This window comes from Phoxinus phoxinus (assembly GCF_949152265.1).
Source record: "Phoxinus phoxinus genome assembly, chromosome: 22".
Classification (NCBI taxonomy): Eukaryota; Metazoa; Chordata; class Actinopteri; order Cypriniformes; family Leuciscidae; genus Phoxinus; species Phoxinus phoxinus.
The window spans coordinates 23,521,888-23,535,143 of record NC_136897.1 but is presented as its reverse complement, the minus strand read 5'-3'; the positions used below and the strand labels follow the sequence as shown (position 1 = coordinate 23,535,143).

General features: G+C 38.1%; 1 protein-coding gene across 1 annotated transcript in view; it reads left to right on the top strand.

Moving 5' to 3' along the window:
- dnah1 (dynein, axonemal, heavy chain 1) overlaps positions 1-13,000 on the top strand; it is a 33,559-nt gene extending 20,559 nt beyond the window's left edge. Inside the window, exons 49-77 of the mRNA XM_079596563.1 lie at positions 255-463; positions 697-868; positions 940-1,131; positions 1,226-1,336; positions 1,437-1,622; positions 1,723-1,914; positions 2,551-2,718; positions 3,004-3,195; positions 3,413-3,544; positions 3,831-3,956; positions 4,086-4,205; positions 4,650-4,799; positions 4,975-5,135; positions 5,241-5,466; positions 5,581-5,776; positions 6,266-6,417; positions 6,765-6,961; positions 7,073-7,217; positions 7,502-7,660; positions 8,493-8,624; positions 8,756-8,926; positions 9,358-9,537; positions 9,791-9,967; positions 10,141-10,311; positions 10,631-10,761; positions 11,286-11,430; positions 11,636-11,842; positions 12,112-12,346; positions 12,501-13,000. Of these exons, the coding sequence (XP_079452689.1) occupies positions 255-463; positions 697-868; positions 940-1,131; positions 1,226-1,336; positions 1,437-1,622; positions 1,723-1,914; positions 2,551-2,718; positions 3,004-3,195; positions 3,413-3,544; positions 3,831-3,956; positions 4,086-4,205; positions 4,650-4,799; positions 4,975-5,135; positions 5,241-5,466; positions 5,581-5,776; positions 6,266-6,417; positions 6,765-6,961; positions 7,073-7,217; positions 7,502-7,660; positions 8,493-8,624; positions 8,756-8,926; positions 9,358-9,537; positions 9,791-9,967; positions 10,141-10,311; positions 10,631-10,761; positions 11,286-11,430; positions 11,636-11,842; positions 12,112-12,346; positions 12,501-12,622 (4,857 nt within the window). The 3' untranslated portion in view covers positions 12,623-13,000. The remainder of the gene's footprint in view (positions 1-254; positions 464-696; positions 869-939; positions 1,132-1,225; positions 1,337-1,436; positions 1,623-1,722; positions 1,915-2,550; positions 2,719-3,003; positions 3,196-3,412; positions 3,545-3,830; positions 3,957-4,085; positions 4,206-4,649; positions 4,800-4,974; positions 5,136-5,240; positions 5,467-5,580; positions 5,777-6,265; positions 6,418-6,764; positions 6,962-7,072; positions 7,218-7,501; positions 7,661-8,492; positions 8,625-8,755; positions 8,927-9,357; positions 9,538-9,790; positions 9,968-10,140; positions 10,312-10,630; positions 10,762-11,285; positions 11,431-11,635; positions 11,843-12,111; positions 12,347-12,500) is intronic.
- Positions 13,001-13,256: the final 256 nt, after the last annotated feature.

Genomic DNA, 13,256 nt, shown 5'->3' with positions numbered 1-13,256 from the left:
GTCATTTTGCACATCTCTAATAGTAGTACAGTAGTAAAAGCAAGCATCAAGGAATGTATTGATACTCAGCATTAAATAAAACAGTGTTATGAAGTTCTCTGATTGGAGGCTAATGGACTTTCCAGTCTATCAATAAATGCTTCTTAAATATTTTTCCGCAAGTAAATCACCTTGTCACCATTGGCAAACACACATAACAACATGCTGTCAACTCTATAACATACATTTTTTGTGTCTCCCCTTCTGTTTTTCAGATTAAGAGCGAATCTTTCCTGGAGGACGTGAATAACATCCTGAACTCAGGCGACGTGCCCAATCTTTACACTTCGGAGGAGCAGGAGCGCATCCTGATTACCATGAAACCTGTGGTTCAGGACATGGGACAGCAGCCCACCAAATCTAACCTCATGGCTGCCTACATCAATAGAGTCCGAAGCAACATCCACACTGTTCTCTGCATGAGGTTTATCTTTACATCAATACCTCTATTGATATTTCAATGCTACAAATACACTGTACAAAACTGTTGCATGCTAAATTCAGTGTAAGATTAGTGTAGATTTAGTGTATCTGGTGTGCATTTTTTGACTGTTGTTAGAAAGATTTCCCATACTATTTCAGCACTGAGATATAGCTTGAAACACATACAGTTGGAAACTGTGGCTCAGGACCTCTGTTCTTTGCCTCCATCTACAGTCCAGTAGGGGAAGTGTTCCGGGCTCGCCTTAGGCAGTTCCCCTCACTGGTCAACTGCTGCACCATTGACTGGTTCAGTGCTTGGCCACAGGAGGCACTACAGTCTGTAGCAACATCTTTCCTAAACGAGCTTCCAGAACTGGAGGCCAGCCCTACGACCCTCCAAAGCCTGGTAAGGAAAAGTGTGTGATATGTGTGTGTAAATGTATACAGGGTGTAACAGAGAGCTGTCTCTCTGTACAGGCACTGATGTGTGTTGAGATCCATCAAATGGTGTCCAGGAAGTGTGAGCAGTACCTGGCTGAACTTTCCCGCTACAACTACGTCACTCCTAAGAGTTACCTGGAGCTCCTCAGCATATTCTCATCTCTGATTGGCCAGAAGAAGCAGGAGCTGCACAGTGCTCGGCAGCGAATGAAAACTGGCCTGGACAAAGTGATTTGGGAACATCAATTATTTTTTGCACTGTTCATTCTACTATATAATATACAAAATGTTTATGATTGTGTGTGTGTGTGTGCGTGTGTAGTTGTTGAGTACAGCAGAGGATGTGGCTAAGATGCAGGAAGAGTTGGAGATGATGAGGCCTCAGCTGGAGGAGGCAGCCAAGGACACTGTGGTCACTATGGAGAAAATAAAAGTGAATAAAATGATCGAAAATAAAAAATGTGTGAATGCAAACATGGTGTAACAAAACTCAATCTTGAATTTTGTCGCCTGGGGGATGTGTTTGAGTGTAGGAAGACACGGTGGTAGCTGAGGAGACCCGTGTAGCGGTGCAGGCTGAGGAGGCTAAAGCCACTGAAAAGGCACGTGTGGCTCAGGCTATTGCTGATGATGCTCAGAAAGATCTGAATGAAGCACTTCCTGCCATGGACGCCGCCCTCGCTAGCCTGCAGTCCCTGAAAAAGAATGATGTCGTTGAGGTGCAAACATCATATTTTCTGTTAACATCTGTACATGTACAACAAATGATTAGATCATGTCATCTCACAAGGAGAGGAATGTGTGTTTGTTGATATACAGGTGAGGGCTATGCAGAGACCTCCTCAAGGAGTGAAGCTGGTTATAGAAGCTGTCTGCATCCTGAAGGGGATCAAACCTAAGAAAGTTGCAGGAGAGAAGCTCGGAGAGAAGGTTGATGACTACTGGGATGCAGGAAAGGGCCTTTTGCAAGATCCAGGAAAGTTTCTGGAGAGTCTGTTCAAGTATGACAAGGTAGGGTCCAGGGTGTCATAATTAAGATTTTGTATGCGAGTTCTATAAGCGTGTCCCTTTTGTTTACTATTTTCTATGTCGCTATTGAGAGATGTTTATTTTTTGTTATACTTCAGTATTTTTAATTACATACAATACTGTTCAAAAGTTGGGGTCAGAGACATTTTTAAGAATTCTTTTTTATTCATGCATCATGCAAGGATGCATCAAATTGATTAAAAAAATTACAGTAAAGGCATTTATAGTGTTAAAAAAGATTTCTATTTCAAATAAATGCTGTTTTGAACTTTCTAAAAGAAAATGAATTCCACAGAAATATTAAGCAGCACAGTTTTCTGCATTAATAATAAAAATAAAATTGTAATAATATTAAAATTTAAATTGTAATAATATTTCACAATATTATTGTTTTACTTTTTTTTTAATCAAACAAAAGCGGCTTTGGTGAGCATAAGAGACGTCTTTCAAAAACATTTAAAAATCTCTTCGACCCCAAACATTTGAATGGTAGTGTATTTGCATTTTTTTTTTTGCAAGTATATGCAAAGTAATGCACTGGCATTAGAATAATTAATTATAACATTTTAGCCCAAAGTATATAACATCCATTACCAAGCTCTTGTCTTCTTCCCACAGGACAACATCCCAGATGCTGTTATCAAGCAAGTGCAGCCTTACATTGACAACCCAGAGTTCCAGACTGAGTCAATCGCCAAGGTGTCCAAAGCCTGTACTTCTATCTGTCAGTGGGTGCGAGCGATGCATTTGTACCATTTTGTGGCAAGAGGTGTAGAGCCCAAACGGGTAGGAGCTTGATTCCTTTCTGCTAAATCCATTATTTAGCTTAGATCTCCTCAAATTAACATGTTTGATTTGTGTATTTGATTTTATATGCCTGTGTCTGTTCAGGACAATGTCTTTTTTGTTTGTAAAAATATTTGTAGGGCTTTTCTGCCTAAAGCTGTTCATTTTCAATCTAATGCTTACAAACATGTTGTTGTTGTTGTTGTGAACAGACCAAAACTAAGACTTATTTCAATAATTATATGAATGTTTTAATATTTAATCTTTCTTTGTGTGTGTGAACAGCAAGCCTTGCAGGAAGCTCAGGAGGATCTGGCTGTAACACAGCGCATTCTAGATGATGCTAAGGATAAACTAACAGCTGTAGAGGAGGGCATTGCCACCCTGCAGGCTAAGTATCATGAATGCCTGAGCAAGAGAGATGAGCTAGACGCCAAATGCCAGCTGTGTGAGAACAGATTGATCCGTGCAGATAAGGTGAGTGGAGAAAAACCATCTCCCTGTCTAATTTTCCATTCAACTTAATGTAATATTGGCCTGTCTTTATCATACCAGTCTGGTTTGCAACAGTACATGTCTTCTGTTTTTCTGAATATGATATGACTATTGAATATGTTTTGTCGATGTTCATTATACATTGAGTTTATATTGAGCACATGGAGGTTCAGACACAGGATGTTGTTGTGTGTGGCAGCTGATTGGTGGTCTGGCTGATGAGAAGGTGCGCTGGAGAGAGACAGTACAGCAACTGGAGTACATGGTGAATAATGTGGCAGGAGATGTGCTGCTTGCAGCAGGATACGTAGCTTACCTCGGACCCTTCACTGTGAGTGTGTGGGAGGGAAAATGCATGCTGGGTAGAATGATGTTTGAATGTCTTTCGATAATTATGAGGGTGTTTGATTACAAAACCTGTTAAGAACATGTCCAGGTCATATTTCACCCCAAAATCAAAATAAATAAATAGGAAATTATATTTTCTCTTCTATATTCTATATTCTAGTGTCCTCTCATTACCATAATGCAGAAATAATCTCTTTTTGATATCTTATTGTGAGATTCAGCCATAGATATAGAGTGGATGTACTGTAAATATGTATGATTTTTTGCAGGGAGAGTATCGTTCATCTATGGCTGATGAGTGGCTTAGGGGTTTTAAAGAGCTGACAGTTCCTCACACAGAACAGCCCAACCTGATCAGCACACTAGGAGACAAAGTCAAGATCCGCTCCTGGCAGGTTAGAGACCAACACATATGTACAACATTGTACATGTACTTAAATGCTGTGCATGGACATAAAATATTATGTTTATTACGTTTAAAAAAAAATATATATTTATATATTTGTGTGTGTAATTTTGTGTAGATTGCAGGTCTGCCCAAGGATAGTCTCTCTGTTGAGAATGGAGTAATTGTACAGTACTCTCAGCGCTGGCCTCTGTTCATCGATCCGCAGGGACAGGCCAACAAGTGGGTTAAGAACATGGTAAGAATTATAATATACATTTTTTTTTACCTTTCTTAACAAAACTAACTAGCTGAATTGTGCACTGGCATTCAAGGGTTTTGGGTCAGTAAAAACAGTAATATTGTGAAATATAATTACAATTTATAATAGGTGTTCTCTATTTTAATGTTTTTTTAAAATGTAACTTATTCCTGTGTTGGCAAAGCTGAATTATCAGCAGCCATTACTCCAGTCTTCAGTGTCAGGAATTTTTTTAGTATTCTTTGATGAATAGAAAGTTCAAAAGAATCCCATTTTTTATTTTTAGAAATCTCATTATAAATGTCCTTACTCTCACTTCTGATCAATTTAATGCATTCTTGCTGAGTAAAAGTATTAATTTATTACAAAAAAACCCCATTTACCTCAATTTAACTTTTTTCTGCCTTTTTTCATGGTCTTTGTTTTGTTCTGTTTCCACAGGAGCGTGATAACAGATTGGATGTAATGAAGTTGAGTGACCGGGACTTCCTGCGTAGTTTAGAAAATGCTATCCGCTTTGGGAAGCCTTGCTTGCTGGAGAATGTTGGGGAGGATCTAGACCCTGCACTGGACCCTGTGCTCCTACGACAGGTACACAACACTGTTTTGTGTGAATAAATCATAAAATAAAGCTCAAAAGCTGCTATAGCTTGGCTAGGATCTATTTTTAAAGTGTTCAATGGTCAATATAAAATCAACTTTTTGTTTTAGTATTTCTTAACTGCCTTCAGTGTAAAACTGATTTGCTTGTGTGTATGCTCCTCAGACATATACCCATGAAGGCAACATAGTTCTAAAGCTCGGAGATGCTGTCATTCACTATCATGACGACTTCAAAATGTACATTACCACTAAGCTGCCCAACCCACATTACTCACCCGAGATCTCTACTAAAGTCACTCTCATTAACTTCACCCTCTCACCCAGGTGCTGCTCTTACATTTCTTCTGACATAAACATAATGAAGGCTTCTAGGTTGTGAGGTAGATCCTGAATTTCACATGTGCTGGGTTTCTGTGTGTGTTAATGCAGTGGGCTAGAGGATCAGCTGCTAGGGTGTCTCGTAGCTGAAGAGAGACCCGATCTAGAAGGGGCGAAGAACCAACTCATTGTGAGTAACGCTCAAATGAAACAGGAATTAAAGGAGATAGAAGATCAGATCCTGTTCCGACTGAGCTCTTCAGAGGGAAACCCTGTCGATGACGAGGAACTGATAAGAGTGCTTGGGGCCTCCAAAGTCAAAGCCGAAGAAATTCAGGTATGCCTGAAAGAAATGCTTGTGTCTTCCTTGCTTGAAAGGCTAAATGTGCCTTCTGTTTAATTTAGCATCTACTGTAAAAGTATCTAATACCAAACAAGCAATGTTTTGTAGGCTAAAGTGACTGCAGCGGAGGCGACTGAGAGGGACATTGACGCCACACGTCTGGAATATGTTCCAGTGGCTGTCCGAGCCCAGATACTCTTCTTCTGCGTGTCAGATCTGTCAAACGTGGACCCCATGTACCAATACTCTCTGGAGTGGTTCCTGGGTATTTTCTTGGGTGGCATTGCCAACTCAACACGAGCAGGTAGAGAACATGCCCTCCTATTTTTAACACCATGCACTGAAGAACCTATCAAATTTTCTTACAGTTTTTTTAAGCCAGTGGTTCTTGACCTTTTTGACTTCAAGGCCCCTCATTGTCCACAACAATCTTCAAAGGCTCCATAACTTTTCCAGTTGTTCGTAATTTACTGGATAAGGATCAAGTATAAGGATTTTTTAAATATATATTTTTTATTTCGAATTTCTATCCGATAAAATATTTTAGAGCTTGGCATGACTTCAAAAAAAGTAATGTAAATGAATAAAATCGTATTGCTCCATGTTCGTTTAATTAATTTACATGACATTTCCAGGTCTAGTAATCACACTTTTAAAATTAGGTTATCTGATACATCCAGGTTTTCCATGAGTGTGACGAGAACCCTGTTTTTTCTTGATTTAATAGAAGACATCACTTCTTTTATATATGAACTAACTGTTTAACTAACTTTCTTGGCTTCTCTCCCCACAGAGACAGTGAAGGAGCGTATTTTCAACATTAATGAGTTCTTCACCTTCAGCTTGTACAGTAACGTCTGTCGCAGCCTTTTCGAGAAACACAAGCTGATGTTTGCCTTCCTCCTGTGTGCCAGAATCCTGATGAATGACAGCAAGATTGATATGGTTATCCTCTATCTTTCGTCTCTATCTCAACCTTTTTACTTTCCATCTGGCAAATGTTTACGGAAAATGTTTATCAGAGATTATCAGAGACCACACAAGGACATTTAAAAAAAAGTTCATTAAGTGGATTCAGTCTCCTTTTTCTTTTGATCTTTATCACTCAGGCTGCTGTTAATAATGCTAATGTTTATTCCACTATAAATCCAGGAGCCTTGAACAGACAGTCATGACAACAGACATGAACAGTCAACATTGCGTTGTCATATCATTGCCAATGTTTGTAATGATGAAGAAATAGGAATATCTGGATGTGACCCATTTATATATAAATATCCTTGTGTGTACAGGCTGAGTGGCGATACATGTTATCTGGGGGCCGGCCCCAGCAGGAGGCTCCTAATCCTGCTCCAAACTGGCTGTCCATGAGAGCCTGGCAGGACATATTGGCACTGAGCGCCCTGCCAACTTTTAGTAACCTGCCAGAGAGTTTCTCCAAACATGAATCAGCCTTCAAGAATATATTTGACAGCAGCCAGCCACACAGGTAGCCACAAACGCACATGCAAGCCCTATTAAAGGCTATAAATGATATCATTATTGTGCGTGACAGATTTAGATTCTCAGTTTAAACGCATATGTGTTTGTATGTGAACAGGGAGACTCTTCCAGGTGAGTGGGACAGCGACTTAGACTCGTTTCAGAAGCTGCTGGTTCTTCGCTGTCTGAGAGCTGACCGGCTTACTCACGGCCTGCAGGACTTTGTGGCTTCACAGCTGGGTCAGAGTTTCATTGAACCCCAGGTACCCAAACATATACTCCATTTACACCATTCATGTAATCATATAATAACATTAGTAATCTAATAGCATTTTGATATTAATGGAACGAAACAACACACTGGTTATGTAAGACCTTCACATTAGAATTTTAAATAAACAAAGGCTAAAGACACAATTTTAATTCACCCTTTAGCAGGTATTTGCATATTTTTGAGTCATACTAATAATGTGTTTCACTATGACTCATTGTTTTTGGTCATGATTTGTAATTTCTCTCATTTCACCATGTTTCTCTTGCCTCTCAGACATCAGACCTGTCTGCGGTGTTTAAAGAGTCGTCTCCCTCCACCGCTCTCATTTTTGTGCTTTCTCCTGGTACCGACCCCGCTGCTGACCTCTATAAGTTCGCAGAGGTCATGAAGTTTTCGAAGAAGATGAACGCCATCTCCCTTGGGCAAGGCCAGGTCAGAACATACAGTAGAATGTCCAGAAATAAATAAATATATGCACAAACTGATATCATAACTGTAGCTTCTGACTAGGTTTTCTCTAATTATATCCTACATGCCATTTCAGTTCAAAGTGTCCACCACTTCATACCTTTGAGGCTCATACCTCGAGCCTGACGAGCACTAATAAAAATGACTTCCCACCCTAGTGCTAATTATGTTTCTATTTAAAGTTTCGGAAAGGCTGCAATATTCTGTGCCACCTATTAAGAACTGTGACATACCTGACCTACAGGCTCACACCAACTGACTATTCACCATTACACTAATATCTTAACAATGTAAACATGAGGTTCATGTCTTAAGAGCAAAGACAGTACTTGCCTAAATAACATGCATATACCCTTTAAGGGCTTTTATATGTATTTTCATGTTTATTATCTTTAACATAGGGAAGTGTGTTCAGCTAAACATGGACTAAAGGCCAGTTTACACCAAGGGTGATAACGATAAAGATATAGTTCTAAAAATCATTCTCAATATTAAAGAATAGCAGAGTTCACACCGCGACTATAACGATAATGGCACAGAGAAACGATATGGTTGGGATCACTTAATTCAGAACGATTTTATCCAGCTGATGAACGATAAAAACATTGACAGCCAATCAGAATCCATCCTGCTGCAACGAGCTCAAGACTTTTAAAGTGACAGACAAGCACGCGCTTAGAATAAAAACTAATATAGTTATCTTTATAGTTATAATTTATGGTGTGAACGGGCCTTAAGACTGTGTATATTTGAGTATATTGACTATATTAGGCTGAAAGTATTTGTTGTATGTCAGGGCCCCAGTGCTGAGATCTTGATGCACCATGCCATGGAGAAAGGAAAATGGGTCTTCTTTCAGAACTGCCACCTTGCTCCCAGCTGGATGCCATCTCTAGAGAGACTCATTGAGAACATCGATTCTGACAAAGTTTGACACACCTGACTAGCTATTTCAGTGTTTATAGACTGTTTATCTGAAAATCTATGAACTTTATTATATTTATTGCATTTTCAAAAGTAAGAGTTTTAAATATATTGAAAAACCTGTTTGTACCATAGGTCCATCGGGACTTCCGCCTTTGGCTCACTAGTCTGCCCAGCAACAAGTTCCCAGTGTCCATTCTGCAGAATGGCTCCAAGATGACCATAGAACCACCACGAGGCATTAAAGCCAATCTTCTGAAGACCTACGCCAGCCTCTCTGATGATTTCATCACTTCATGCACTAAGGTTCGTGTTGAAAAGATGTTTTCAGAAATACCGAACTTGAGAAAAATACAGCGTCATATTTAATTGTGATTATAGTAAATGTATTATAGCAAACGTACAGTTTGTACAGTACAAATGTATAGTAGGGGTGCAAAAGTTTGGGGTCGGCAAGATTTTAAAAATGTTTTTGAAATAAAACTCTTATGCTCACAAAGACTTCATTTAAAATAAAAAATTTTTGTAACATAAAAATATTTTACAGTCACTTTTGATTAATGCATGCATGCTTGCTGAATAAAATAAATAATTTCTTTAAAAAAAAAAATCATACTGACACAAAACGTGTGTACAGTAGTTTACTAAAGTATACATACTGTATGTGTAAATATATAATATTAACTATTTTTTATTACTATTATTAAATATATTTCTTGTTTACTTTATTTTGGCAGACAGCCGAGTTAAAGGCTCTCCTCCTGTCTCTGTGCCTTTTCCATGGAAATGCCATTGAGCGCAGGAAATTTGGCCCACTAGGATTTAACATTCCATACGAGTTTACGGATGGGGACCTGAACATCTGCATTAGCCAGCTGAAAATGTTCCTGGATGAGTATCAGGACATCCCATACAAGGCAAAACCAGACGTTCTCTTGCAACCCACCCACACACACACATTCATGTCTCTCTGCAGAGTATTTTCCTTCCTTTGCGTGCTTCCATAGCTGATTAGGCATATATTAGGTAACAAAACATGCCATTTTAAGCAGTTACAGAACATCTAAACATCTATATTCGGTAGTGGTTATATTTGTATTATTTATAAAGACACTCTCAGAAATCTTTCTGATCTGGTTTTCATTTTTCTCTTTCTCCCTCTCTGTTTAGGTTCTGAAGTATACTGCAGGGGAAATAAACTATGGGGGTCGTGTGACGGACAACTGGGATCGCCGTTGCATCCTAAACATCCTGGAGGATTTCTACTGCCCTGCTGTCCTGGGCCTGGAACACCTTTACTCTCCTTCTGGAGAATACAGACAAATCAGCACTGAGAATAATATCAAGGTCCAAAACTCATGTCTCTAATGTAATCCCAACCTCAAGTATTAGGAAAAAACAATAAATCTAATCTCAGATCAGTGTAAAAGGAACTTCTCCCTCCACAGGCTCACAATTCAGCACAGTCTTGTGTTCTGTTGTGTTTAAAGTTATGCAGTACATCTTATTTTTTTATGCAGGGTTATTTGACATACTTTCGTGGTCTACCAATAAATGACTCACCAGAGATCTTTGGCCTGCATGACAACGCCAACATCAGCTTTGCACAAAATGAGACATTTGCACTGCTGGGAACTTTAGTGAAGCTCCAGCCCAGAGTAGCAGCTAGCGGAGGCAAGTCCAGAGATGAGGTATGTCTATATGCATTTATGTAATGTTATATACCATTTAAAAAAAAAATATTGTACACTACAGTTCAAATGTTTGGGGTCAGTAAAACTGTTTTGAAAAAAGTGATGTTCTTACTAAGCATTTTAAAAACCAATACTTTTTCTTTTTGATAGTATCCATGTGTTTTCAAATGCAAAGCAGTGTGGCGATTAACATAGCGACTGCACTGTTAACACTGCAATTATGGATTTTTCTTGCAACCTGTTATGTAAAATGATAATGTAAAATGCGTATGCGTTTTAGATTTAATGCACGCTCTTTTCTCATCTACACATTAAGATCATAGAGGAAATAGTGGAGGGGATTATGGAGAAGATTCCTAATCTCATTAACGTGCAGGAGGTCATGAAGAAATACCCAGTGATGTATGAAGAATCTATGAACACTGTCCTAGTTCAGGAGGTTATAAGGTATGTTTTTAAAATGCGCATAATTAATGTATAAATTATATACAAAGACCTTTAAATATACTCTACCACACAAAAGTTTGGGTTCAGTGTGATTTATTTTTTAAATAAATTAATACTTTTATTCAATCCTGAATTTTTTTTATCAGTTTCCACAGAAATATTAAACAGCAACTGTTTTCAACATTGATAATAATAAGAAATGTTTATTGACCAGTAAATCAGATTAGAATTATTTCTGAAGGATCATGTGACACTGAAGACTGGAGTAATGATGCTGAAAATGCAGCTTTGAAACACTGGAATAAATTAAAATGTAAAATATATTCAAATAGAAAAAAGCTATTTTAAAATGTAATTATATTACTTTTTTCCCATATCCTTAATCAAATAAATGCAATTTTGGTGAGCATAAGAAACTTTTTTCCAAAAATTGTTTAATCGTTTGTCTATTTAGAAAATAAATAGATTATAATCCACTTAGTCACTAAGCACACTAACAATGCACCTCTCTATCACTTTCACAGATATAATAAGTTGTTATCAGTGATTTCCCAGAGTCTCGGTGATCAGGTGAAGGCTTTGAAGGGTTTGGTGGTTATGTCTTCTGAACTGGAGCTGATGTCTAACAGTCTGTTCATCAACGCCGTTCCAGAAATATGGAAGGCCAAGGTAAGAATCTCCCGAATGTTAACCATGCTAGACATACACAGAATCTGTGGAATGACTATGTAAAGACTATGCAAATGCTCTTGTGAATGTAACTGAAATCAGAGTTAGCTCTATGATTATTTAGGCTTAGGGTTTAGACTTATTTGAAATATTATAAATGGGACACACAGCTACCATAAAATTCTTCTTTTTATATTTTTTCCAGGCATATCCGTCTCTTAAGCCTTTGGCCTCCTGGGTGTCAGATCTGGTCCAGCGTGTCAGCTTTTTGCAGAACTGGATCTCAGATGGCATTCCTGCTGTATTCTGGATCAGTGGGTTCTTCTTCCCCCAGGCCTTCCTCACAGGAACCCTGCAGAACTTTGCCCGTGGCTCTCTGGTCTCCATTGACACCATCGCATTCGACTTTAAGGTGCATAATTGCTTTCAACAGCAAGGCTTTCTTGCATTAAACTCGGTGTAATTCAATTTGAAGCCTCAACTATGTTTCCATATTAAGCTCTCAAAGCAAGCTTGATATTTGATAGACCATTAAGAGAATAATATACCTGAGAAGGTCAAACATTGGAACAGAACGTTCTCTTGCATATCTAAACAGCATGGTGATTATATTTTTTTATAAGAACCATAAGTCTTAATCATTCTTTTTGTTTTATTACCTTTCGTCGAACCCTCTTTTAGGTTATGAAGGAAGCAGTAGCAGAGCTGACTGAGAGGCCCGACATGGGCTGCTTCATCCACGGTCTGTTTCTGGAAGGGGCACGCTGGGATGCAGAGACAGGCCAGCTTGCTGAATCCCGTCCCAAAGAGCTCTACACAGAGATGGCTGTTATCTGGATGGTACCCGTTCCCAACCGCAAACCCCCTCTATCTGGAATCTACGTGTGTCCTATCTACAAAACTCTTACTCGTGCTGGTGAGCAATTTGAATAGCTTTTATTTGTGAAACTTGCCACAATCTTTTCTTAATGTTTTATTACTGTACGTCCCGTGGAGTCATTGTGATTTATATGAGAATTTGGTTTATGTTTCACCACAGAGATCTGAAAAGTTTTGTTTTTCCTCCACAGGAACTCTCTCTACCACCGGGCACTCAACCAACTACGTGATATCAGTTGAGCTGCCCACAGATCGCAGCCAGGGGCACTGGATCAAACAGGGTGTGGCGTTGATCTGTGCGCTTGACTACTAGACTCTCACTCACACACATTTTCATTTATACACACACAACAGCTTGAACAAACATGGGAAAAATACAGAATGACCAAAAAAATTTAATAAATGCACAATCATTTTCTGCACTGAAATATTTTATATTCAAGATATCTCTGCAAATTAACATTTTAAATCAGTTATACATACAGTATATATGTATAACATACTGTATATTAGTTATTAGTTAGTATATTTATATACTATCATAGTATTTATTCATATTTTTAATTCGCTTTTATTTGTATATTTTCAGTTTTTGTTTTAATTTTAGTTTGTTTCAGTATTTTTATGTTTTTTTAATTTTCATTAGTTTTCTTAATTTTCATTTTTATTTTAGTGTCAGTTTCAGTTAGTTGTCAGCGCAATTTTCTTAATTTTTTTTCTCCAATATTTATCATTTGTTTTATTTCAGCTTTATTTGAATAAATGAAAAATAGTTTCAATTATTTTAGTTTTAGCAACATAACAACACATTAGACAGTGACATAAATTGAAACTGTTACGGTGTATATTTTGAATGAGGTGATTGCATGAACTAAAATTGTGATTATTGCAGGCGTATTCTAGGTGTCTCAATCTGATTTCTAGAAATTGGAACATTTTCTCTGGTC